This window comes from Fringilla coelebs (assembly GCF_963513975.1).
Source record: "Fringilla coelebs genome assembly, chromosome: 5".
NCBI lineage: Eukaryota > Metazoa > Chordata > Aves > Passeriformes > Fringillidae > Fringilla > Fringilla coelebs.
The window spans coordinates 44,482,512-44,507,342 of NC_140033.1; the positions used below are offsets into that span (position 1 = coordinate 44,482,512).

General features: G+C 41.4%; 1 protein-coding gene across 5 annotated transcripts; it reads right to left on the bottom strand.

Annotated features, from left to right (window-relative positions):
• Nucleotides 1–3,809: 3,809 nt before the first annotated feature.
• USP44 (ubiquitin specific peptidase 44) lies at nt 3,810–22,712 on the bottom strand. Of its 5 annotated transcripts, none has more exons than XM_084206938.1 (6): nt 22,461–22,712; nt 15,367–16,875; nt 7,153–7,351; nt 6,573–6,681; nt 5,569–5,774; nt 3,810–5,171 (listed from the first exon to the last, which is right to left on the bottom strand). In XM_084206938.1, exons 2-6 carry the CDS (start codon nt 16,792–16,794, stop codon nt 4,972–4,974), a joined length of 2,142 nt encoding a protein of 713 aa, XP_084063064.1. In that variant the 5' UTR covers nt 16,795–16,875; nt 22,461–22,712; the 3' UTR covers nt 3,810–4,971. The 5 variants fall into 5 exon arrangements, with proteins under 5 accessions (XP_084063064.1, XP_084063068.1, XP_084063066.1 ...); XM_084206942.1 differs by lacking the exon at nt 22,461–22,712 and adding an exon at nt 22,215–22,269; XM_084206940.1 differs by lacking the exon at nt 22,461–22,712 and adding an exon at nt 21,884–22,002.
• Between the last annotated feature and the right edge of the window lie 2,119 nt (nt 22,713–24,831).

The window sequence follows — 24,831 nt, forward strand, 5'->3', positions numbered from 1 at the left end:
TATCTGACTCCTGCAGTGAAATCTGACTGCTGAATCTCATTTGTAAAGGTAAACTAAATCCCATGGCTCTGAGGGCCTATATGCAATATGTCTTCCAATGCTGTATCTTTACCTCATTACTTGCACATTAAAATTTTCAGTAGTTACTGGTGATAAAAATGAGCTCTGTTAATAGGTCAGTAACAGTGCCTTAAACATAAGTGCTTAGAAAACAGATGCTTCACCTGCTCCTTTAGTCAGCCTGTCTCTATAGACTAGTTCATATTAACTTAAAAATATCAGTTATTTTCTCCACACCAATTACAAGTATTGTTCAAATTCAGTACTGTTTAAACTTGCAGAAGTGGATGAAATGAGATACTGGAATGTGTATTTATTTCTGCTGTTGCTGTTCGGGGATCTTGGCATCCCAGCAATGAATTTTAATTTATGCAGCTGTGTGGTTATGTATGTCTCAGCTTCCCGAGAAACAGTAGCTAGCGTGGGTGCTTGTGCATTGCAAAGTGAAAGCTGGCACTTTCTGTGCTGAATCTGTGCTGGGTACATTGCTGCTGCTGTTTTTATTAATGCTAACAAGACCATACTCTTCTGCATTTCTTGATGTGACACGAGCAGGTTCTTGTAGCCTGGCTGGCTTCCAGCTCACCTATTTTTGTACAAAGTCCACTAGAAACAACACAAATGGTTTTAGTTCTTGCCTGCTTATTGGCAATTTCCAGACTTTTCTCTCTAGAAGGTGCCTGTTTAGTAGTAGCTCAGTGGGACTTGGAATTGTTTCTACAGCTTAAGGCTTTCTTACCTTCACTGATAGTAACTTTAAAAACATTTGGTTTTACAAATCAATTGTGTTTTCTTTCTTTTGTTTCTTGGGTTTTTAACCTGAATATAATAGACCCGGTCTAGCAGAGCTAGTTTGGACTAAGGCCTCTTTTTAATTTGCTGGCTGTTTGTTAATTCACACGTAGAGGCTGATCATCACATGCAACAAGTTACAGTAGAAATGACTCAGAAAAATACTTGCAGAGTGTGACGATTATTCCTCATAAATTTAACTGGGTGTTTCTGCCTACGAGCATCCTGTGCTGCTGGCCCTCCTGCCCTCCTTCTGGGCAGTAGAAAAGGCAAGCCCTATTTCTATCTCCTTAAAATAAATAAATTTCTTACTGCTCTCATGCTCTTCAGACTGCCTTTTCCTGCTGTTGTAAGTGTTAGAAGTCCTGGATGCTGTCTGGTAAGTGAACCATGCTCCCGTCACTTGACAAAATCAAAAGTTTGCCAAAAGACTTTTGAGCCAGATGTTGAGGTCTGCTGTCAGATACCCAGAAGACAGGGTCTTGTTTCTTGTACATCCATTAGAGTATACACAGTTGACCTTGAGTGACGTGTCCTTTTGATGAAGGCATGGCCTAAGATTTTCCTAATTTTAGACTCCACTACCATGCTTCTCCTCTTAGATGTGGGTAAGACAGGGCTGGTGGGTCCAGCAAACACAGCTGGGAGAGTGTAACCACAGCATTTCAAAGAGGAGGCTGAAATAGAGCATGTGGGGAGGCAAGTGGAGCTCCTGTTCCAGCAAGAAAACTGCTGCTGTGTCTATGTGGTTGTGTTGTGTTTGCTTCAGTGTATCAAAATACTGCTTTCAGAACAGTACCAAAACACAGTAAGATGGTATGCAAACTTAATGATGGGATGTGTAAATGTAACTGGAATTTGTTAATTTGATTCTTACAGCTGGTGCTTGTGGAGATAGAGGAATTTTGCCAAATCCTAATTCCAAAAAAAAAAGAGAGTAAGGCTTTTCACTTATTTATTTCCCAGGATTATGCACTGTTGGTACTCAGCCTTCTGTGGAACATCAGTCCACTGTCCAGAATGGGAGGTGGGCAGTATATTTTCCTCAGTCCAAACACTTTCACACAGGTGGGTTTAGAGATAAAGACCATGTAGCTTGCCAAAAGCATGGCATGATCTAAAGCAGGTTATATTTTTTTAAGACTTATGCATAGTTATTTTTTTCTACAAGGATTCAAGAGGCTTTTCTGTTTTTATAATTTTGAATGTTTCAGTATTTTTAAAGTAAAAGAAAAAAGACAACTCTGCTCTGACTCTTTTATCATTTTTGACTTGTGTTTTTGCCATGACAGGCACCCAACTCTTATAACTTAAAGTCATACTCATTTTAGCTTTGCTTTGCATTTCTACTGATGCGTACATCTCCCTTTTTTACGAAGGTACAGGGCTCTGTGCAGGCTAGTCAGCAGTTCAGATGAATAATAAATTTTTTACCTAGTTGTTTTGGAAGTGCCTATGTCCCCAGTTTTTGAAACCACAAATTTTTTTTCCTTTCAGACTAAATCTCTGAATCCCTTAAATGGGAGAGGGCTCTGTAGAAGCCTTCTGTACTACTAGAGAAAAGTGAACGTGTGTGCTGTCAGGATGCATAAATCAATTAATTACCACCTGGGACTGGGAACTGTTACTGTTTTTCAGTTTAAAGGGAGGCTGCTTTGGCCTGTGTGCTGCATCCCTGAGACCTCTCAGCAAGTCTGCAGATGACACAAAGCTGGAGGAGTGGCTGGTAGGCCAGCTGGGGGCACTGCCACACAAGGGGAGCAGGACAGGCCCAGGGAATGAGGCAGGAATCTACCTCCTGCAGCTCTACAACAGGAATCACCACTCCTGCTCCTGGGCAGGAATCACAGGCTGGGTGGGAAGCAGCTGCCCCGAGAAGGACCTGGGGTAGAAGCTGTCCATGAACCAGTGACGTGCCCTTATGGCAAGAGAGGCCAGCAGCCTTAATCTGGTTAAAGGGTGCAGAGCTACTACCCGAATTAGTTAAATATTAAGAACTGAAGAAGAAGATGTAGAGAAGAGCACCTGAATTAGCTCATCCTTGTGGAGGACTGCACTAATCATCTCTACCCTTCCCACTGCCTTGATTAGGAGGACTAGGACTCTTTCTCCTCTTGTTCTATCCAAGAGGAGCAATGGGAAGAAAGCTGGATTTGCTTTTGCAGAGCTAAAGATGTCTTTCAGAGAAAGTCTTGAGACTTAGCAACCTTTGCTGCAATGCAGGGGAATAGCTGGAAGCAGAGCCTAGGCAATCTTTCTAGTAAAGATGGCAGGGTAAGATTCCTTCTAAGGCACTTGAGTACGTACTTTATAGTGATGATTGAGACTAACTCTCACACCCAAGTTGCTCTCTACATGTCCAAAGACAGACTCTTCTGTTAATGCTTGAGTCTCTGAAGACCCCTGTGGATCTCCTAAGAGATGTGCTTGGAGGAAGAAAAAGTATCAGAAGCCTAAAAGGCAAATTTTCTGAACTACCTGTAAGTAGAAAGTGGTGTTTAAATTACATGCATTTCCTCACCAGCCAGGACAGCAGATGAAAGTATTAGAAAGACTGAACAGCCATAACAAGTACATTTGTCAGATCACTCACTTCAGCACGTGGCTTTTGGCTAAAAAAAGAAAAAAAAAACCAAAACAAAACTATAACAAAACCACCAAAAACCCAACCAACCAAAAAGTTCCCCAAACCAACACATGAACAGTTTTGCACACTTCATTAAGATGAGCACAAGACCAAGAAGTCTGAGATCTGAGGCTGCTGTGTGCTTGCTATAATATGGCATCTTTCAGAAACAAAAATGATAGCAAAACCAGCTAAAAAATCACTGAGAGATGGCCAAACCAGTTGTATAGTTAACACCTTAACTCCTGTTAGACAAAATCTAAAAATAATTTTTAAAAATGTAATGATAACGTTGGAATTTATTCCAGTACACACATGCTTTTCTGTCCATATCAAGGCATTTTATTGAGGTATAAACTTTGCAGAAGATGAGGTAACAATTTGCATAGGACTTACACAAAATAACTTCACAATTAAAATTTAATTGGCATTAACTACTGTATGTGGAGGACTGATAATTCCTGCTTGTTAAATTCTCCTCACTGCACAGTTTGGTTAATGCTAGTGGTAGGACCGTGTAGTATAAGGTACAGCAGTTGTGGGTAATGAAACCAGTCTGAGAATGCTTTCATGCAAACATTGCAGCTGCTTTTCATCAGCTGTTTGCTCAAGGATGACTGAGAGAGACAATGCTTGCTGCAGCTTAAAGTAAGCTGGCCCAATTCAAGAAAAGGGATGCTAATGTTCTTGCAGCAGTGACAGTGGGGTGAGTAAGTGTGGTTTTATTGTATGGGGGAAAACTTTATAAATTTTTGTAATAAAAAAGCCCCTGGTTGTTAAATTACTTTGAATTTGGCACTTGAGTTTTAAGTTGTCAGGTTTGTTAAGGCTAAAACATGCAAGTCTTGATAAAGATACATTCTTGTGTTATTAAACACTCCTCTTACACACTTACATGAAAATAACTTCATGCTCTATTTCCCCAAGTTCAGATTTTAAGAAATTCTATCGGTGTATCTTTAGTATAGCCATTCAAGCTTGCAAAATAATTTCACAGAGAGTTGCCTACAAAAAAATTCAGTTACTATCTGACATGTTTTAACATTCCTTGCTGGTGAATGTCAATATTCTAAGACCTAGTAGCAATTCCTGCAAGACAGTAAGAATCACGGTATCATTAGAACTATTCTATAAAATGTACACAAGCATATACAGAAAATTAACCAGACAAATATCAGTTGCCCATTGAAGTAAATTTTCTAAACCAATTCAAAAATATTATCAAAATACAAAACCAGCTTAAAAAAATAGCCTGAGGTAAAAGTTAAATGCACATAGCAATCTCTTCTTTAAAAAAATAGCTGTATTGAAATTCTAGGTACTTTGAAAGTTACTTATTGTCAATAAAAACTTTTGCTAACCATTGTAAAGGGTACTTCAACTAATACAGAACTATATAAACATTGAAAAAGTACAATACTGTACTTCCTTTTAAAAATACATAGTTATGACAATTTAAACCTTTACCATACACGCAGTTAACTGGCTTTGGATTAGCTGCTACTGTTGTCCATGCAAGAGCCAGCTAATTCTGGGTGCTGCTGACTTTCAGCTGTGCTAGGACAAGGGACTCTACCGTGTCCATTTGCCTGAGTAAGTCGTTGGCTGTAAAACAAAATGTAGGCTTGAGCCTTGCATACTTCTTCCATAGTGCACATGTTGAGTTTTGAATCATTGCAGTGTACCCAAAATCCTACAATAAGGAAATATACCAGAAAAAAAAAGTCATCAGAACACTGATTTTAAGTAATTGCATCATATTTAATAATTGATTACTGTTTGGTCCTATTTAATGAGTTGTGTACAAATAGAAAACTATTTCCGTTGATCTGGTTTATTTACGTCAATGTTTTAAAAGCCTAGCTCAGCTTCCTCAGATTTACAAGAGAGTTTATAGCTAGAACACATTTAACAAGGCAACAAGGCAATACAAAAACTGAACTGTTGGTCTACAGAGCTGCACTTCTCATTTCAGGCAGATCAACTACAATTGATTCCCTTTTGCTTTTGAGCAAAGACTCTCTTTCTATGAGGTTAGAATTAGGAACACCCCTTTCTCCCTCACTGCTCATTTCCCAGCTGGTTCCTACCTCCTTCAGAATTGTAGCAGTAGGCAGTGTAGTGCCCTGAGCCAAATCCTTTCCCGTGATGCATTACCACAGCAGACAAGTCGTAGATGAAGCAGTCAGGCAGGAGAGACTTGAGGGATTCCCTGCAGCAGTAAGGCTCCATGTTTAGAATTTGATCAAAACTAACATGTACACCAATCTTCTCACGGTGATTGCGTCCTGACCACCTGGAAAGTGAAATCAAATGAAAACTTATGGTTTTTTTAAGGAAAGAGCACAGCATTCTGAATTATTATGTTCGAACACAACATAATATTTTCACTATTATTCTGTGTACAAAAAAAAAAAAAATCTAGGGTTTTTTTTTCCCTAAGCTTCCTCTTTTACTTCTTTATTTCAAGGCCTTTTAAATGTGTCTAAGGTACCTACTGTTCTCATCTTCTGAAACATCTATCTTAAAATCTTTGCAGTGGTGAGTAGGAAGTATTTCCCACCTGCTATACCTCCTTGGTAATTCTCATTTATTCTATCTCATTTTCAGTTTCTTTTGTATGAGGGACCGATGGTACTGATGGTGTGCTATGAGTTCACAGAGATGCAGTGTCCCTTCTCTGAAGCTAAATATATTTATGTATTTGGATACAGGATTGTTATCTGAGACTTCCACTGAATACAGTCCAGGTTTGTGCATTAGTGATTATAAGCATCCTGCTCTACCACGAGATTAATTTTTACCATTAGAGTTCAGAGCAAGGTTAGTAGGTTTTGACTGAAAACAAGGATAAAATAATTTTGGTACTAGAGTAGCAAGTACTGAAATCCAAAAAGTTAAAAGTTAAAGCTTAAACTTATAACATAGCTTACTGATGTTTCAAGTGAACAAGGAAAAGAAGTTTCTAGCAACTATTTCTCAACATACTAGTAAAGGGAAATGAAACAGATGCTGAAATACATTGATCCTAAGCAATGGTAGAGCAAGACCGAATCTGTCAGTTTGCAACACTTTTTGTTGTGGTACTACTTACCTAAACCGTTTAAGGTGTAATCTGAGAACCTGAGGTAGTCGACACACCATGAGCTGCTTCTGAGCTTCTGTGAGTATAACTGGTTTAGAAGAAAACTTCCTTCGTTTTGCTGAGGTCAAACACATAGTTACACAATACAAATCTTGGTAACAGCCTTGTATTTCAGTCTAAGATTTATCCACAGAATTTGTGTGGACCTAGATATTTATGGTACATGCCTCCTTAAAAAGGATACGCTCTGAGAGCCGTTTTGCAATGATTATTTTATGATGCAAGTAAAAAACTTGTGGTCACTTACATTAGTGACCTTAATTTAAAAAGGTGATGGCTTCTTCAGCTGGGAGTACTAGAAACCACATTAGTGTGTCATGAGACTGTATCAAAATGAAGCATCACACTTCAAAAGCTCTTTTGAAAAATTTAATCTTCTAGGAGGCAGGTAACAGCTGTCAAGTGACCACAGCAGGACATAAGAAGAAGGTCTTTGTTTGCAATATACTTTTAAGACTTCTATACCTGCACTGTCAGTTTATATTTCACACAGAGAATGTATGCATGAGTACATACTGCCTTTACTCACTGTTGCACTGATCACATGCATATATCTTTCCTTCCAAAGCTTCAGTTTCTGTAAACTTGGCCAGCATTTCTGTCAGCAGACATGGATACTGAGACGACATCTCCTTGCCATTGCAGTGATACCTCTCGGGAAACTCCAGGGACAGGTCCCAAAAAGGTTCTATGGTATTTGATTTATTGTCACAGGCAAGGCATGTAACCTGTAAAAAAGATATTCCACCAGCTGCTTACACTAAAAAATGTACTTTGCCAAACATGTACCATAACATAGCTCTAAAAAGAGATTCTTTTTCCTAGAGATAACCAAGGGTAACCAAAGGCAAGACAAAGTCATTTAACAACAGAGATGATACACCTAATTTCTTTTCTCTGAAGCAGCAGCATGTCCAAAACCGTTACCACAAACAAGTAAGCGTTCTTATGTTTTACTGAGAAACAAAAACAGTGTCAAAATGTTCTGTCTGGGACTGTCCAAAAGAAAGCAGCTGGTGAAGTCTCAGGAGTCTTTTCTCAAAAAGGAAAATTTACATGAGAAATTATAATATAGGTTAATTTATAAACAAATCAAAATAAATCAAAACCACACACACAAAAGAAATAAAAAGGAACAGCTGGGGATTTTAAAGGCATATCCTTCTTACTTTGTAAGTCTTCCAGGGAAGCCTGGATTAGGAAGCACACTTCTTCAAAGAAAAATTAACAGGTAAAAATAATTTATTTCTTCTTTCAGTAAGTGGATCCATCGTCACACTAGGGAAAGGACAAGCAGTAAGACAACATAAATAAAATGTAAAGAAGTGAAGTGAGTCAACCTGGAAAATGCAGATACTACAGGCAGGAGACAATTAATTTATTATAACATTCAATACTTAGGAAAATAAGCTAAAAGCAGTAGCTCTTCTAAGCTGTAAAGACAACACATTAGGTGTTGCATGCTTCCTATTTACGAAAATACCACAAGTTGTTCAAAACAACTAACACAAAGACATAGTAATAAAGGAATGAAAATTCATGTGACATCCAAAGTTTGTTATTTCACAGGGACCCCTTTACACTTCTGCTGCTCTACACAAATTTGGTGTAGTTCCCTTCAGTTTGGTTAGTAAGCCTACACAAGTGTGAAAGTACACTCGGTTTTGCTCAGATGCTCCTTTGTTTTCCTCTGAAGGTTTGCTGTTAGGTAATTATTCACCCTGCTTTGGTATTTCATGATCATTTATATAAGGCCCTATCTGTCACCTCGTGGTATCTTCCTCTTAGGTGTTCTTGTAACCGCACTCGGTAGCTGCAACAGCTTATACTCCATCTCTGCATTAGCCACCAAGTGCACCTGTGGATTTGTGTCCCACTATGAACATTCAGCAGTGCAGTTAGGAAAGCTGTTGACTGCTTTAAGTTCTAAGATGAAAATGCCACTGCCTTGTTCTTAGAAAACAAAACTTCAAAACTTACATGGCAGAAAAGAGGAGATTCTTCTGTTTTAATTTACACTGTCAGGAGTGTCTTTTGCAAGTGCTAACATCTGGCAGCATTTCAAAGCCACAAATTATTAGTAATTCAGAGCTGAAATCTAGATATGGGAGACAAAATGGTATGTTTGGCCACAGTTCAATCACACTCCAGCTTAATCCCAGAATGACTAATAAATTTCTGCTGCACAAATGGGTAATTTTGTCAGGCCAAAAGTTTATTTAATTGATGAGGTATTTAAGAATTTGTTGCACATCAATGCACACTTAAGATTAGGGAGCTCAGGATGTGGAACACACGTGACTCCAATACGGATAATTTTAACACATTTTGAGGTTTTAAATTTAGTGTATTATATTAATAATCTAGGTTAAGATGATCTTTCCCAACTAGCTAATGAGTACTATCCCAGAGAAAAAAGACATGAATAATAGAGCCAGCTTCCAGGTTTTCCCAGTCAAAAAACCTGAAGAACACAAACAGATGCAATAAATCTGCTTCTCATCTCGTCATGCAACTGTGAGCAAAGCTGATTTGCGGGGACAAAACCTTGTACTGATACACAGCTGCACTTATTTCCTCAAATCCAAGCCAGTCCTCACTGCAGCAGAGTTAAACTCTGGGATTTCTGTAGCTGCCAGAAGCGCGGTAACCCGACACAGCCGGGCAAGAGCGCCCAACCACAGCAGCCCCTGTGCGTGATGAGGTGGGAAAGGACAGCCAAGCACGACTGCAACAAGGGTGGAAGTATTTTTCCTAGCCAGGCATTGGCTTACCAACTGGCTTACTCAAAAAGCAGGAGCATTCCCAGCCTCCTGTGGAATTCATCTGTACTGGCCTGTCCAGTGGCATTGGCTTTGTGACATTACCATCACTCTTCTTTCTGTCCTAAATGGGACTCCTTTATCTCAAACTCCATTATCATTCACACAGTGCAGCACCCCAGATTTTCTTTCTCCATCAGAGGGGCAGAAATTTTGTAAAAACTGTTCAAAAGTTGGTTGAGATTTTATAAAACACAAAACGAACCCCAAATATGAACGCAAAGGGCAAAAACTTTACACATTTGTCCAGTGTAATTTTGTACAGTAAAAGTATGCACAACAGTAATATGGGAGTCTACTCGAGCAACCTGGTCAGTGATGTCTGTGATTATAAATTCAGGGTTTGATTCCACCTTCCCTTTGTAATTCAGAATTGCTATTATAAGAGGCTTTGATGCTGTCATTTATAGCAAAACAAATGAAAAGTTCACACTAGAGCAAAGTAAATTACAGATTTTAACTAGTCTGAAATCTCTACCTTATGTTTTGCTCTGACCACCCTCTCATGCCTTGAAACACTGGTACTAAATACAATTGTTTGGTTAAAGCTCAGTATTCAATCATGGGCCAAAGGCCAGACTGAAAAGAGCTGGATCAAATTGCTTGATTCAAGCTAAGCACAGAGACTACTCAGACAAGCATCATTGTGGCCACAATGACGTGACGGACAGCCACTGCCCTGGATGGCATTCAGTGTAAATGCAGCCAAAGAAAATAGTTAACATATTGCTGCAGAAAAAGCCAACTTCATCATCAACTGTTTTGCCTGTGTTCCCTACACTTGCATGGAAGAAAGAAAACTCTTAACCACCTCTGCCCCAACTCTGTGTTTTCCTTTGTCATTTTTAAGAAGAGTAAAATAGCCAGTCCCATTTTTGTGCATTCACTAAATGAGACATATATATATAATGATTAATAATTCAATTTTTGCACAGGAAAGTAATTGAAGTTGAAGGGAGTCTCTGGAATACAACTAAAATGCAGAATTCATATGACAGTCAGTATAAAAAAACCCAACTGAACTTTGTAGTGATAAGCATACAGTATCCTCAAAATGATCTTTATCTTTTTAGCAGAATAACATAAAGCATAACCACAGGTAACTGTAGTCTGTGATTCAATGGCCTCTTAAAGATTAATTTAAAATGTTATTTTCATCTAGTTGGAAAACAACCTGACAATCATGTTGGAGGTCAGGCTAAACATAAAAACACAAAGACTAACACCAAAATACAGAAATCAGTATACATGACATCAACTGGTTTAACTGCAAATTGTCCCATTACCTGCCTTAAGTTCTTTTCTTTCTAACAGTCTGTTCAATGGGAGACTTAATACCCAGCAGTACACAGATCACCCTCAGCATTCCCCCCCAAACTCTTAACTCACAGCATACTACGCAAAACTGAAGGCTTTCAAACAACTCAAAAATCACACTTCCCCTTTCCTCAGACAATCTGTCCTGAAATACGCTTTAAGAATAGTTTGCATACTACACTGGTCAGAACCTACTTCACTCCCCAAGACCTGGCATATTTGTTTCCCTGATCACTGCACACTGTTATATTCTGCCATGCTGAGCAGGAGCAGGGAGAAGCATTTTGTTCAGATTCCATCTTAAAAATGATCAGGAAGTAATCTAACTGCTTAGGAAGTTTTAAGCATGCCTAGAGGTGTTAGAAGCTAGTTCCTACCAGGCATTGCTATAAAAAATATTGGAGCCAATTTTTCTGAACTCTGAGAAGTCTGCAGAAGACACAAAGCAGGAGGAGTGGCTGGTAAGGCTGGCTGGGGGGCACTACCACCTACTGGGAATGGCACAGGGCCTGGAATGGGACCTTATGCAGCTCTACAAAAGGAAACACCACATCCTGCTACTGGCATGAATCATCCAGGCACCAGTACAGGCTGGGTGGGAAGAGAGGATCTGGGGGACAAGCTGTCCAGGAGCCAGAGATGTGCCCTTATGGCAAAGGAGGCCAACAGCCTCTGGAGCTGCATTCTGCAGAGCATCACCAGCAGGTCCAGGCAGGTGATCCCTGCCCTCTTCTCAGCTCCCACACAGCTGAAGTGCTGGGCCCTGTGTTCAGAAAAAAAGGAGACATGGATATGCTGGACTGAGTCCTACAAAGGGCCAGGAAGATGATGAAAGGCCTTGGACATATCTGACATATGAGGAAATGCTGAGAGGCCTGGGACTGTTCAGCCTGGAGAAGGAAACTCAAGGTGGATTTTATCCTTGTACAAGAATTTCTTTTCATATGATTTCTGAGTACATGTGACACACAATAAAATCTGTTATTTCCATTTCTGGATTTTAAGAAACACACCTGCCCCCCTCCTTGCTTAATATGGACAAAGTTGAAATAAAGATACTTTAAAAATTGTTGCATACTGTGCTATTTAGTTGGTACCATTTAAAAAAACACAAGCCAAAAACTCTTGAGACAACAGCCAACATACTTGAGCTCTTGAAGTGTACTTTAGAGATCAGTGAGCCAGTGTGGATCAGTTTACCATTGCCACGTGAGTTCACAGCACAGAAGTTTCTCCTTTCCCATTGAAGGACTGAGGACAGGAGACAGTTAGTACCTTCCACAAGAGTAAAAGAACTGAGGGAGTGAAAACAACTAGGGTTTTAATAGACATATTGGGCTCTCCTCAGAGTCCCAGTGGGTTTGAGGTATGAGCCACTTTCTCCAATCGCTAGGAGCAGGAAGACTAGCACATGAAGATAGAGCAGAAAGGAAGGGCTTTGCACCTACAGTGCAGATCTTTACTTCTCTTAGATGTACCAGGTATTGCAGTTTCACAGTACTGCAAAGTAAAAAGCTGAAATCCTAAAACAAGTATTAGAACAAATATAAAATAAAATAACAGAGGCAATTTGCTTATGCTATTCCTGGAGTTAGCCATTGCCTAGTCTACTACTCCATAAAAAAGTAAAGTATTTCAAGCAGCAGATGAAGAAAACTTACTTTAAATTAGCTGAGAAAATAGCAAAACATAACTACCTCATATAAAATGTTCAATTGTTTTGACATCACCCAAAACTTTTTCTAGTTATCAAAAAGCACAAGATTCTCAAACACTCAATTCTCTGCTTTCTTAATCTTAGATCCTAAATTCAGTTAGTGCTGAACCAGGCAGCACTTCAATAGCAACAGACTGATGGCAAACTCAGGATTATGACTTCCCTTCAAGTTAAATTAGAACTAGAAGAAGGGGGTAAAAGTTGAGCTGCACATGTGAAAGTAATGTGATACCTAAGTAAACACACAGCTTATCAGCACTGTAAGAGATCCTCTGTGTTCTTTTATCAAGAGTAGCTCATAGTATTCCTGAGGTTTGAAGGTCAGGAAGATTGACTTCATGGCACTTGAGTATCTCACAGAACCAAGTATCTTGAACTTATACTTTCTGTACAAAGGGCCAGTAAGTATGGTAATGTTTTAGGGGTTCTAAAATGGAAGGCAACTGCACACAGAAACACACTTCTCAATTCCCCTTTCTCAATGAAACAAGATGTAACTTAACACGCCAGAATAAAATCCCATCTTATTTTTAATAAGGACAGCTAGGAACAGCTCCAATTATCTTCTAGAAAGAAACTGTAATACTGTCACAGCATTACTATATTTATTACTATTTTATCACAGTTTTACCTTATCTTGTAGGTAGATAAAGTTAAGCCTGTAAGGACTAGACATACACTCATTGCTTTTAAGAGCTAACACTGTCCAAGATGCAATGACACAGCATGAACTTTGGGGGTTTTTTCCCGCCCTGCATGGGCGTCTCTTGCCTTTTCTGTTAACTTCATTAAAGCAGTTCTGACAAACACCTAGTGAAATCATGATGCAGGAATCTTACTGAGGAAAGGAAAATAATTGCCTAACAGAGTTTTTAAGAGTTCATCTTTCTATGCGCAAACACCAGGGACTAAATCATTAAGATGACCTGAATATATTTTACAAGGAAGGAATTTAAATCTTCAGGGCTTACCTTTTCCTCATAATATTTATCATGTTCAAAACCACAAGTGAAGACTAAACTAAAAAAAAAAAAAAAAAAAAGGAGTGGCAAAAGACAAAGGGAACACTGGGAGGGGTAAAGTGTTGAACAGTCCATGGGAACTGCCTAATGAGCCAGGGAGAAACTACTAAATAACAGTCTCAATACTCTTTTTCTTGCTTCTCTTACTTCAGAGCGGCATTCTTGAGTTGATCAAGGCTGTATTCTGCACACAGATATGGAGCAGCTGCAGTAAGAGCTGCATGTAGTCACAAAAGTCAGGGGATACCTCAAAACTGACAAATTCCCTTTCTGGTTTACTCAATAGTGTGGAAGTGAGGATTTTTTCTTTGTTTTGTATTGGTTTTGTTTTAGTTTACTCATAAGAGAATTCTCACTACTCCTCTCCTGGTCTCCGGAAGGTGGGAGGGTTTCTAGTCACAAACCTCTCCATATAAAGCTAAAAATATGTGAAAGTAGTCATTACTGAAATAATGCCGTATCTTTACAGCCTTGAAAATTCTTACTAAAGCAATGAATCCTGTAAGGAGGTTCGCAATGCAAGCAAACCTTGTCACTATTCCTAAAAAAATAACCTTATTTTGCTGGCAAAGTTGCTACTTTGGAGAGGAATGGAATTTTCAAACAAAAAACTCTTTAATAATATACTAAACACTTCCAGTTGTGCAACCGTGATACAAGATATCTAGTGCCCAAGGAAAGGAAGTATGCCACAGAAGAGCTGGTGCTCTGGGCCAGGCAGAAGGTAGCTGGTGATCCAGTTTTATTGATAGATCTAACAGTTTCCAGTAGTTTCACAAAACCTAAAATGACTGAGGGGTGACATGTGCTGCAAACAGCCCTATTACCTTCCTATGAAGTTTACAAGGATCATAGCAGTAAACAATCCTACCTTAGTCAAAAAACACTTGGATTTCCAGTTTTACATATTAAAACATTAAACCATCATCCAAATAGAATACCAGGAACGGACATTTTTGTGCTAAGCCTTTTCTTTACACACAATATTCATCAAATGCTTCCACACTCCCTCAGTTAACATGTTCATGTATACTACAAATCCATTCCAGCAGCCAGGAACTTCCCAACTTCTGTTCCTGCAGCAATTTGGTTAGTTTTTAGATCAATTCAACAGAAACAAGCATTTGTTTGTTCAGTACGTATTCAGACATTTGTACACACTGTTGGGATATGCATAATAGCAGTGAACACACTAAAACACTTAACAAGGAGCTGACAAGTAGGGGGAAAAAAAGGAGTCATGCAGAAAGAAGGAGAACCACCATTGCCTCCACCCCACAAATTTGGTTCCTGTGTTGACAGAGCCTTCTGTATCTTTGTGTTGCAATAGAAAAGAAGTGTTAGTATTTCTGTACATAAAATCATGACATGCAATTACTCACTGGTAATCAATCTCAAATTCAAGTTATTTAGTGAAATAATATCCTGTTTGACAGCCAATCAGTTTCTACTTACACTAGATTAACCTTCCTTAACGCCTTTTATCTAGTAGCACTATAGTGATAAGCCAGATACTTGAGATTGTAAATTCTTCATTCCTTCAAATGAGTTGGCACTTAACAGCAAATACAAGTATTTCCCAGTAGGTGGAAAGGTGTGTTTTAAAATAACAAATAAGACTTTTATGATTAACAGGTGTATTGGGTTTGAATGGCCTAGTTTTTGGTAGGAGGAGGGCTACAGGGTGGCTTCTATTCAAACTGTGTAATCTTTCTTCTGAAACTGTGTAATATATCCTCACCATCCCCCCTCAACAGTTATAATAAATGTATAAGCCTTTGAAGTATGTCCATACCTGACTGACTAGAGTAAATCCAGAACTATAAATCATTAAACACCTTAAAAAAAGTAATCATAAAACATACCTGACTTAGTAACTGTCCATGAAAAATGTTGTTAACCACACTCAAAACCTGCTTTATAAGTTTTCTTTGAGAAGCAGGGATGAGAGCTGGGTATCTGGTCCCTGTAGTCTCCAGTTCCTGCTGTACTTTATCCAAAAGTTCACAGAGAAATTCCTGAGCATCTTGTTGGGCATACCCTCTGAAGGCTGGAATTAGTCTCCACACAGAATGAAGCATGGCAAAAGGAGACACCAGTGCCCATTTGCCAGACCACATAACTTGGAATAGAGTATGCAGCTCATGACAGAGAGAAATATGCTTTGAACTGGGCTCCCTAGGCTGAATAAGTTCCATACTTTTTGATGCTCCTCCACTTAATCCAGAGGATAAACTAGGCCGCCTCACAGAATATGATCCCTTTACTTTTTCTTGGTTTTCATTCACGTGTAATGTTGAGGCAGCTATTGACAAGTGTTTAGATGAAGATCTTGTTTTACCATTGCTTGCTGTTGCCAGCAGTTCCTGAGTTTGGTTGAGATCAAGCTTTAAAAAGCATTCTCGAAAAATAAGTAAGTGACTTAATACCTGCAGGACAGAATTCATATAGCATGTGTTTCCCAGGTTTCTCAGTCCTGTTACTCCAGGAGTCACTGTAGGCCTTCGTTTAATTGGAGAGTCACTTATTTTTTTCAGTCTCAGTTCTTCTGAGGTATATGTTTCTTTCAACTCTGCCAAAAATTCCACATTCTGTGATGTTTTTTGAGGGCAGGGTTCTGGTTTTGAGGATATTCTAATCTGATTTTGTAAACGACTGCTCTTTCTTGGAGGCATCTTTTCCATCTCTGCTTTCAACTCACGCTTTCGTTCTTGTCTTCTCTTCCTAGCTTCGTCCTTTTTTAGCTCTGCTTCTTCTTGACGTCTTTCTTCTTCCAAAATCCTTTTTCCAGTAGGTGTCAACTCAAGCCACGATCTGAATATTTTGCCAAGGACCGCACGCCGTCGGTGCCAGAGAGCCGTGAACATCCTGTCTTCGTTCCGAAGCGTGGCTTGGGCACCACCGTGCGCAAGGTAGGAATCATCACTGGTACCCATAGAACGCAAAGTCCTCCCACTTCGAGTAGTGCACTCATAGTTTTGACTCTTGATTGCACTTAACGTACTGCGCAAGAGTTTTAAGTCGCCAGTTGCGTTGTCATTGAGAACATAATCGTCGCAGAGATAGCAGAAAACGTACAGCTCGTTAACCTCCAGTGCCACTGGGTGGCTGCTCTCCTGAAAGTGCTTTAGTGCATGCTCTTCGATGTATCTTCCACACGCCACATGCGAGCAGCTGAGGCACGCCCACACGGACTCCGTAGTATTGCAGTCCATGCAATGCCATTTCTGAGGGTTGAGAATGGAGTGATCTTGGGCCAGTCGCAGACGTCCTACGTGCTTACACTTATCCATTGTTAAAACTGAAATTGCAGAAATATGCTGGCAAAACACATCATCCAAACTATTTTCTGCCCATGATATTTCAATCTGCAACTAAAAAAAAAAGAAAGTTATAGTTCATAAATACCCAACCGTATCCCTTTTACAGGAGTCAGTGTACCAAATTCATATTAAGATGAAGATCACTATCATCACCCAGCTGAGTCCTCCCCAAACACATGAAAGAAATCAGTCACGTGGAGCCACACACATACTCAACACCTTCAACAGCAGGTCCACCTTCAAACTAAATTGCCTCCATACCACTGTTCATATTCCCAGTGCTTTGTGGCTCAGGACTGAAGCATTCTAGCTACACTTTAGGCCAGGTTTGGTTTTTTTTATTAAGGGGCACTGATTTTGTTAAGAGATGCTGTTACAGAGTTCCCACTAAGAGTGGGAAAGGCTGTTCAGAGAAACTGTGGATGCCCCCATCCCTAGAACTGTACAGAGCCAGGTGGGATTTGACTTAAAACAACTGGATCTAATAGGAGGTGTCCCTCCGCACAGCAGGGGATAGGACTACAGGATCTTTATGGTCCCTTGCAACTCAAACCATTCTGAGATTCCAAAATTCTCCTATTAATTCTACCCCTAAGCATACAGGTGCAGAAGTGCAAAGTTCACTTAAATTTATTACGTTTACACAGTGCCAACAGTTCAGACAAATGAGGCTTTATACGACGCAAACCCTTAATTAATTCTTACCTTTAATTAAATCACTGCTCCTCTGTGTCCATTATACTACTTCTATAATAAAGTATCTTAAATATCTACATTTTAACACATCATCCTAACACCTCTGAAAGTTACTTAGCAAAGCAGAACTTTATTTCTTAAGACACAAATACCAGGAGGTATCTACATCAGTTAGCACAAACTTTATAAAAACTTTCTAATTTAGCTTTTTGAAAGTTCATTTTAAAATCTGGCTAGCACTGGCTTATATATGTACTAAGTTTGTATGGCTGCATTTATTTGTTTAACGCTGCTGTTTTTGCTTCTTCCTATAAGATGCATTTACCCAAACCAGGCAGTCTCTGATTAGCAAAAATTAAAGAGACAGTCATTCATTCTTGTTTTTACCATTCTGACTGTCTCATTAAGATATAAAGATAAATTATAACAGTGCTATGATGCATCAGGAAATGATTACATTTGATCTGGGGCATTTCTGCCCACCAGATCGCTGACCAGAAGGGCCGAAGAGCACACAGCACCAGTACCATTATGCACAGTGCTTGCCAGATGAAACAATTAATTCACCTGAGGAGTTCAAGGCTTTGTCAAATACTCAGTCTATGCCAAGTGAGATGAGTTTGCCATTGCAAATACATGCTCTGGACCCAGCTTAGGCAGTACAGTATAAAGGTCCTGGATTCTATGCTTTACAGGTGAATAAACCATACTACAAAAATACTGAGTGATTTACACAACTCTGGATAGAACCAAAAAAACTGTATTCCTGCTATTAGCCTTAAATATGCTAATATTTATCAATTTCTATGGTTCTGAAAAACTGAATAGGTTTCTCATTACAGAGCAGATGTTTAGTGTAAAATAAGCATTAGCTAGAGGGAATCCTAATGTACAATGACATGACACCACTAAGGAAGGGAAACAAGTAAAAGGTTGCAGATGGCTAGAAAAGAAGCTCTAATTTTCATCTGGTACTTTGATAAAAACTGTCGTTTAAAGATTCAACCAAAAATGGCTTTGTTTAGTTAATTAGCCCATGGTAAGTGCCTTTTCAAATGTTACAATACAGATACCAACATAAGAGCTGTAATAAGTCACTAAGCACATAATCAGAACCCAGCATTGCATGTGTTGTATAGAATTTATTCTGCAATGAAGAAAAGCTTGAACCAGCTGTAGAGAAACTAAAAAAAACTGTACACAGTTTTACATGCCCCTATTAATCTCTCACTCATTCTGTCTAAGAGTTGTTTCCAGTCCATACTGACTGCACCAAAGAATTTCAGGCACCACAACCTCTGGGGAGCCATCCAGCAGCTCCCAGATCAAGTACCAGCCACAGCGCATTATAGGGGGGAGGTCGAGATCTCCTGTGTGCCATGGTCAACAGATCACAAAAAAAAGGGCTTGCTTAACTCTTTCATCTTGCTTGCACCCATAACATTCATTCCTTCTAAAAGGCAATCTTATCTGCAGGCTGCTAATTAGATTCTTTTACAAATAATTGTGCACAGTAAGTTTGCTTTTTATATTGTCTTTATAAATAAGATCATCAGCATTATTTCATGTCTTCTAGTCTGACAACCTCTTTTCCACAGCAAAGAGGAACTTTCATAATGCTGATAAAATTCAGGATAATAATATGTATGTAAAGTGTGCTACAATAATTAAATATGGTATAGAGAATTTTAAGGGACAAGACTTCTCTTTGTGGTTTTGGACTAACATATATAGATTCTACTACATAATATAGTAGTAACAGTCCTTTCCAGCAGGCCAGAAAAGAACACTGCCTTCCCACAGGGCTGCTGTCAGTCACAGCAATCTGAGGGGTCAACTCTTTCTGGGTTTGTTAAAGTCACTGCATAAACCCCGTGCCTTATTTTTCCTTCCTTTGAATACTTTATGAGCCGATTATTTTTCTCACACTTTTAAAATCATTCTCAAGACTAAAACTGCTTACATGCCTTGGTGTAAGCAGATAGTGGACTGAGGACAAAAACAGTTCACTGATTTCTGGACAGCCACTGTGTAAATCAGGACTGCACATTCAAGCTCTTCATGCAAAAGCAGCACAATTCTACGAAAGAGCAAGATCAGCACCTCGAAGGGAAAAACCTAAAGCCCCAGCTCCCCCACCAGCAACCAAGTCAGCATGACATTTTCCCACCTACGTCGATGTGTGGAGAAAAGAGACAGGGTGGAAGGGGGGAGGGGGGAGGAAACATCTTAGCATGGGAGAAGTCTTTCTTTGGAAAAAAGGGAAGAAATCAAAATGCAGTTTGGTCAAAAAGACAGCAATATCTGAAAACACTGCAGAAAAGCTTAGAGTACAAAAGTGAGACCAAGAAAACTTCAGATGAATGTCAAGCAGCACACTGACATAATGAATGTTTGAAGTACTGAGAGTACATCAACCCACAACGCTTAAAAACTGTACCTTAGAACCAAAACTTGGCAAAAGATCTCAGGGTAAAAAACAGAAGTGAAGTGACAATGATGGAAGAAACAGGAAAAATACTGCATACTCATTCCCACACCTGAAAACTGCAGCTGGAATAAAACAGTACATTCTAATGCTCCAGTGTTAAAATTCCCTAAAGGAAGTTATTCAGCCCTAGTTTCTGCATTCTTCTCTCCTGAGGTTCAGTTCTGTGCACACACACAAAGAAACTTTGAATTAGTTGACCAGCACTTCAGAGATCAAGCCCCCCTCTGTGTTCTTACCACAGACCTGAGCTGAAGCAGTAAGCAAAATAACAACTACTAGCATATAGAATAGTACTATTGAAAGCATTAAGTTGTCTGGAAACAGAGAGATACACAGAAGTTTTTTCTTGTACCAAAGTTTCACAAGCTAGAAACAAAGATATATAGAAAAGGATTTTTTTATTGTACCATATTTCAGCCTTACTGACACATTAATTTCTTTTGTTCCACTCAAGAAAGGCTGGCAAAATGTACATTTTTGGGTAATTAATGAGCTGAAAAAGCACTTGATGCCAAAACCAACTTAGATGTTATGAAAATTGATGGTTTTCTTCCATTTCTGTTCCATGCAAAAAAAAAAAAATATTTTAACAATTTAAGGGTGATTTTCACAGCCGAATCTATAAAACATAACTATAAACAAAAGGCTGTATTTTACCCTTAGTCACTACTTGTGTAATTAATTGCCTGACACATAAATGAGACGTCTCCAACATCAGGCTAGAAATGCAGTACAGAATTTTACAATTATATACACACACGTGTGTGTGCTCTTGTGCCCCCCATTTATATTCTGGCTTTTAAACCAGATGACTGTTTATCGATTCTCATCAGGTTCAGAGTACCTGCGGAATATCTGAAAACACAGGAATCATGGGTACTTAAACAACTCAAAAGTTTTAGATAACAAATTCAGTAACTAGAAGGCAGATGTACTGCTTTACTGCTTTTTCCAGCTGCAGTACAGTCCTGCAGGCGTAACAATTTAGACTTGAAATCAAAGCAGCACTTCAAAAAGAAATTTTTTGAATTATTTCCGATTTCTAACAGAACAGCCTTTGACAAGAAATCCCCCAGTCTCCCATGCCATTTAACTTTTTTTGGTTTTATGGGTTTTTTTACCACCTAAAGAATGTACATCCAGTGTGCTGCCTAGAAGTGGCCGTTTACCCCAGGACACCACAGACAGCGGTACAGCTTTACATTCCACGTCTACTACCGCAAATAACCGCGCGTTTCCTGCGGAGGAGAACTGACGATAAACAAACAACACAGACTGAAGCACTTTCACATAGGCACCAAAAACACAGCACTTCTTACTGATCTGAAGTTACACTTGACAGTTAATCTCGCTTAGAAAAACGAGCATCTCTGACTGCTCTGACAGCTCCAGTTCTGACAGCCCTGCAAGTACAGACACCCCCGCAAGGCTGGCCCAGGGGCCGATCCCGCAGAAGGTCCGTCGCTCCCTGCGCACCGCGACATGGCGCGACTTCGCCTCGGCCACAACAGGCAGGAGCCGAGAGCACCGGGCCCTGCTCACCGCGGCCCTCCGCTCCTCCCCGCGCTCTCCCTCACCTCGACGTCCTCCCGGCCCCTCAGGAACGCGTACGACAGCGGGCCCCATGCAGGGGTTCCCCGCCACACACCGAGCGCGGCGGGAAGGCGGCAGAACCCCTACTGTCCGGTGGGGCTGGCCGGTCCCAGGGTCCCGCTCCCCCGACCCCACGCCGTGCCATGCCCGGCTCGCCCCCGCGACAACGACCACCTCGTCCTCAGGTGTCCCTCCGCAACACACCGCGCCGCCGCTACCGTCCCTCCCCGAGGAAAAGGCGCCGGTGTCTCCCGCCCCGCGCTTCCCTCCGCCGGGCACCTGCTCCCCGCAGGCCGGCCCCGGGCGGGCTGGCAGCGCCGCCGCACCGCTGCCGCTCCCGCCCGCCGGTCCCGCACGCACCCTTCACCCGCCGCCATCTTGGGCGCCCCGAGCCGCCGCCGCCTCGGAGCGGCCCCTCCGCGACGTCAGTGCCGCGCGGGGCCGCCCCCGCCCGCCCCACACCCCCGCCCGGACGGGGAGCGCGGCGGGCGGCGGGGGGCCCGCGCGGAAACGCGTGGCGGTGGCGGGGGAGCGCCGCGAACATCTCCGCACTCGCCCACCACCCGCACCCCCGCGGCCGCCCCGGGCCCTGCCGCCGCCCCGCACCCACCTGCCCATCGCCATGTGCCGGCGGCGCGTCTGTCACCAGATTTGTAGTGGCAACCGAAGTCCTTCCCACGTCTCCTCCCACCTCCCCCGGCCTCCCCCGCCCGCCGGGCCGAGCGGGCCGGTCCCGCGGGGCCGGACGCGGGAAGCCCGGTGGGAAGCGCCGGGGGCCAGTTCCCGAGGCGCGAGGTGCCGCCGCTGCCGGGGCCGTGCCCGCGGGGCACCTGTTTGCCCCGAGGTGGGTCCGTACCCGGCCGGGAAGAAGCGGCGTCCTAGGGCCCCCGGGAGTGGGTGTCCAGATTTACTTCCTGCATTTTCACCCGTGATTTGTCATCGGTGGCTTCATCCTTGTCCGAGCACAGCACAGCGGGAACTCCGTGGGCCGAGCACTGCCCTGCGTCCCAGGCCTCGCCCGGTGGCTCCCCGGCTCGCAGGTGCCACCAGGAGCCATCTCTGGCCTGGGCGCTGCCTGGACGCGACAGTCACACACCGTACCGGAGATCTCGGCCCACGAAACCCTTCATATCATATCTCTGTGCGTGTTGTTTGCGGAAACTTCTGCAAGGCAGCTCACGTGATTAAAAAAACCAGTCTCTTATCAGGTCCTTGTTACTCATGTATTGAGTAAATTTTCAGTCTCAGGTTTCATTACAGGAACTTAAATTGGCAAAGACTTGTAAACTCACGTCCTGCAGATGTCCTGGTTTTTAAATTTGACGCTTCTTTGATACTTTCAGAGCTAAAGTTTCTGAAGTGTAGCCAACTGTTTTTAGCTGCTTTCCAGTTCTGCCGGCTCTGAATTGATTTACACTTGTGCATGCCTTCTGCTCTGCCCTGTTTACGGGCAGGCTGTGTTTGGGGCAAGAGGAATCTGGTGAAACCCCCCAGCCCCCGACTGGGCAGCATCACTTTCTGCATCCATGCTGAAGCAGGCTGGCTTGTGGTTTATGTGAACCTGCTCAGAAAGTCAGTGCGCGGTGCTTCTGGCCATGGCAAAACGCAGTTTGGATCCGTTGTGCATTAGGGTGTTTTCATGACAGCATCAAAATCTCGCACATCTGTTTCTGTGTTTCTAGTTGTGTCATCAGAGAAAATGTGTTTCAGTTTAAATGTTTAAATCTATAGGCCCTGGTTGCCTCAATTCTGCTCCAGTAATGCATTCCCATTCTTTCTGTTTCTGATGAGGCTGCTGAGATGGTATTAGCAGGATGTGGCCAAAAGGCACAATTCCGTTTGTCTGCAGGGTCACTTTATCATGGTGCTTTCAGAAGCTCATAAAAAATGTATACAGATAAAGCCACCAGGCTTCAAATCTGTTTCAAACTTCTAACTTTAAAGAGAGAAATACTGTTGCCTAATCAAAATATTTATTGGAATTGTTCATGCTTAGTAATTCCACGCTTTTGCATATCCCTATTTGGTGTTTTAAGATAACTTTAACAATTTTCTAATAAGTTCTTATCTTCATCTTTCACACCAGCAGTTTCTTCTTGAGTCATGGTTGGTAAACAAACCCTTCCATGCTTTTTCTTGCTGACTCACTGTCAGGATCTCAATCCAGTTCTGTGTGCATGCCTGTGCGTTGGTTAAGTGGATGTTGGTTAAGTGGATGTTGGATCTGCTGTCGGACCAGACTCACCATCCCTATTGCGAACTATTCAGCTGCCTTTGCAGGCTGCTCTCACCAGGGCTCAGCTCCGGGAGCATCTAGAGGGGGAGTGCAAGTTCCTGATGCCTCCCACACCTTGGAGGTCTTGTCCACGTTTTCCGGGTGAGGCTCAGGGAATTACCATCCAGAGCACTGAGAAAGAATCCCAAATCCTGTTTTTCCTAAGCATCCTGAGGAGACTTTGATCTGTGCTGCTCGCAGGAACGCTGAGGCCAGCAATGCAAATGGGAAATGGTGGCTCTCAGCTATGCACATACTTACCCCCACTCTCAGCTCCCTCAGACACAGCCTGAGGCCCTGTCACCAGCTCTCTTTATATCCTAAATGGCCACTTTAAGCAACTATTCCAAAAGTGATTATGACCCTCCAGAAATCTTTTTTATTTATGGCAATTTTAAATTTTGTAGTCTTATCATCTCTCTAACACCCCTTTCTCCTTCATCAAATAGTGCCTGTACATCCAAAGCCTGTTCCAGTGACAACAGAGATTTGCCATGTCTCTGCTGTTTCTGCAAGTATCTGATTTAACACAGAATAAAGTTAGGTTTTCTTTTTAATTTTCATGGTCGTGTGTGGCTTCCCTGTGTTAATGGACAACATTTCAGGTGATATTCACTAAGCATGTTTCATGTCTTTACTGTTTAAGGCAGACTTCAATCTTCGTTCTTGCCACATTGGCTAATCCATTGCAAAACATTGATTTGGAGCTGGGATTTGGCTTTGGCATAACAAGGAAATCACTGAATTGCTATGTGCTGCTTTTACCATATCTGCTCTGCTTCCTGTGTGCCTTTAGTGACATCCCGCTTAAAATTTTTCACCTTCCTTTAACCCTTCTCTGAGTCATGTATTTATTCTTCTAAGTAACATCCACCTTAAAAACATTCAAGGCTGATCAGAGAATTCCTGAGCCTTAGGGACATTACTTAGACTCAAGTAATTTCCACCATCC

What these genes read in the sequence shown, in the direction of transcription:
- USP44 (XM_084206938.1), bottom strand. Translation starts at nt 16,794, where the DNA reads ATGGATAAGTGTAAGCACGTAGGACGTCTGCGACTGGCCCAAGATCAC. An exon ending in TGCATGTGATCAGTGCAACA is followed by an intron (nt 6,682 to 7,152) that starts GTGAGTAAAGGC and finishes GTTTGACCTCAG; the next exon opens with CAAAACGAAGGAAGTTTTCT. An exon ending in CTGCTACAATTCTGAAGGAG is followed by an intron (nt 5,172 to 5,568) that starts GTAGGAACCAGC and finishes TCCTTATTGTAG; the next exon opens with GATTTTGGGTACACTGCAAT.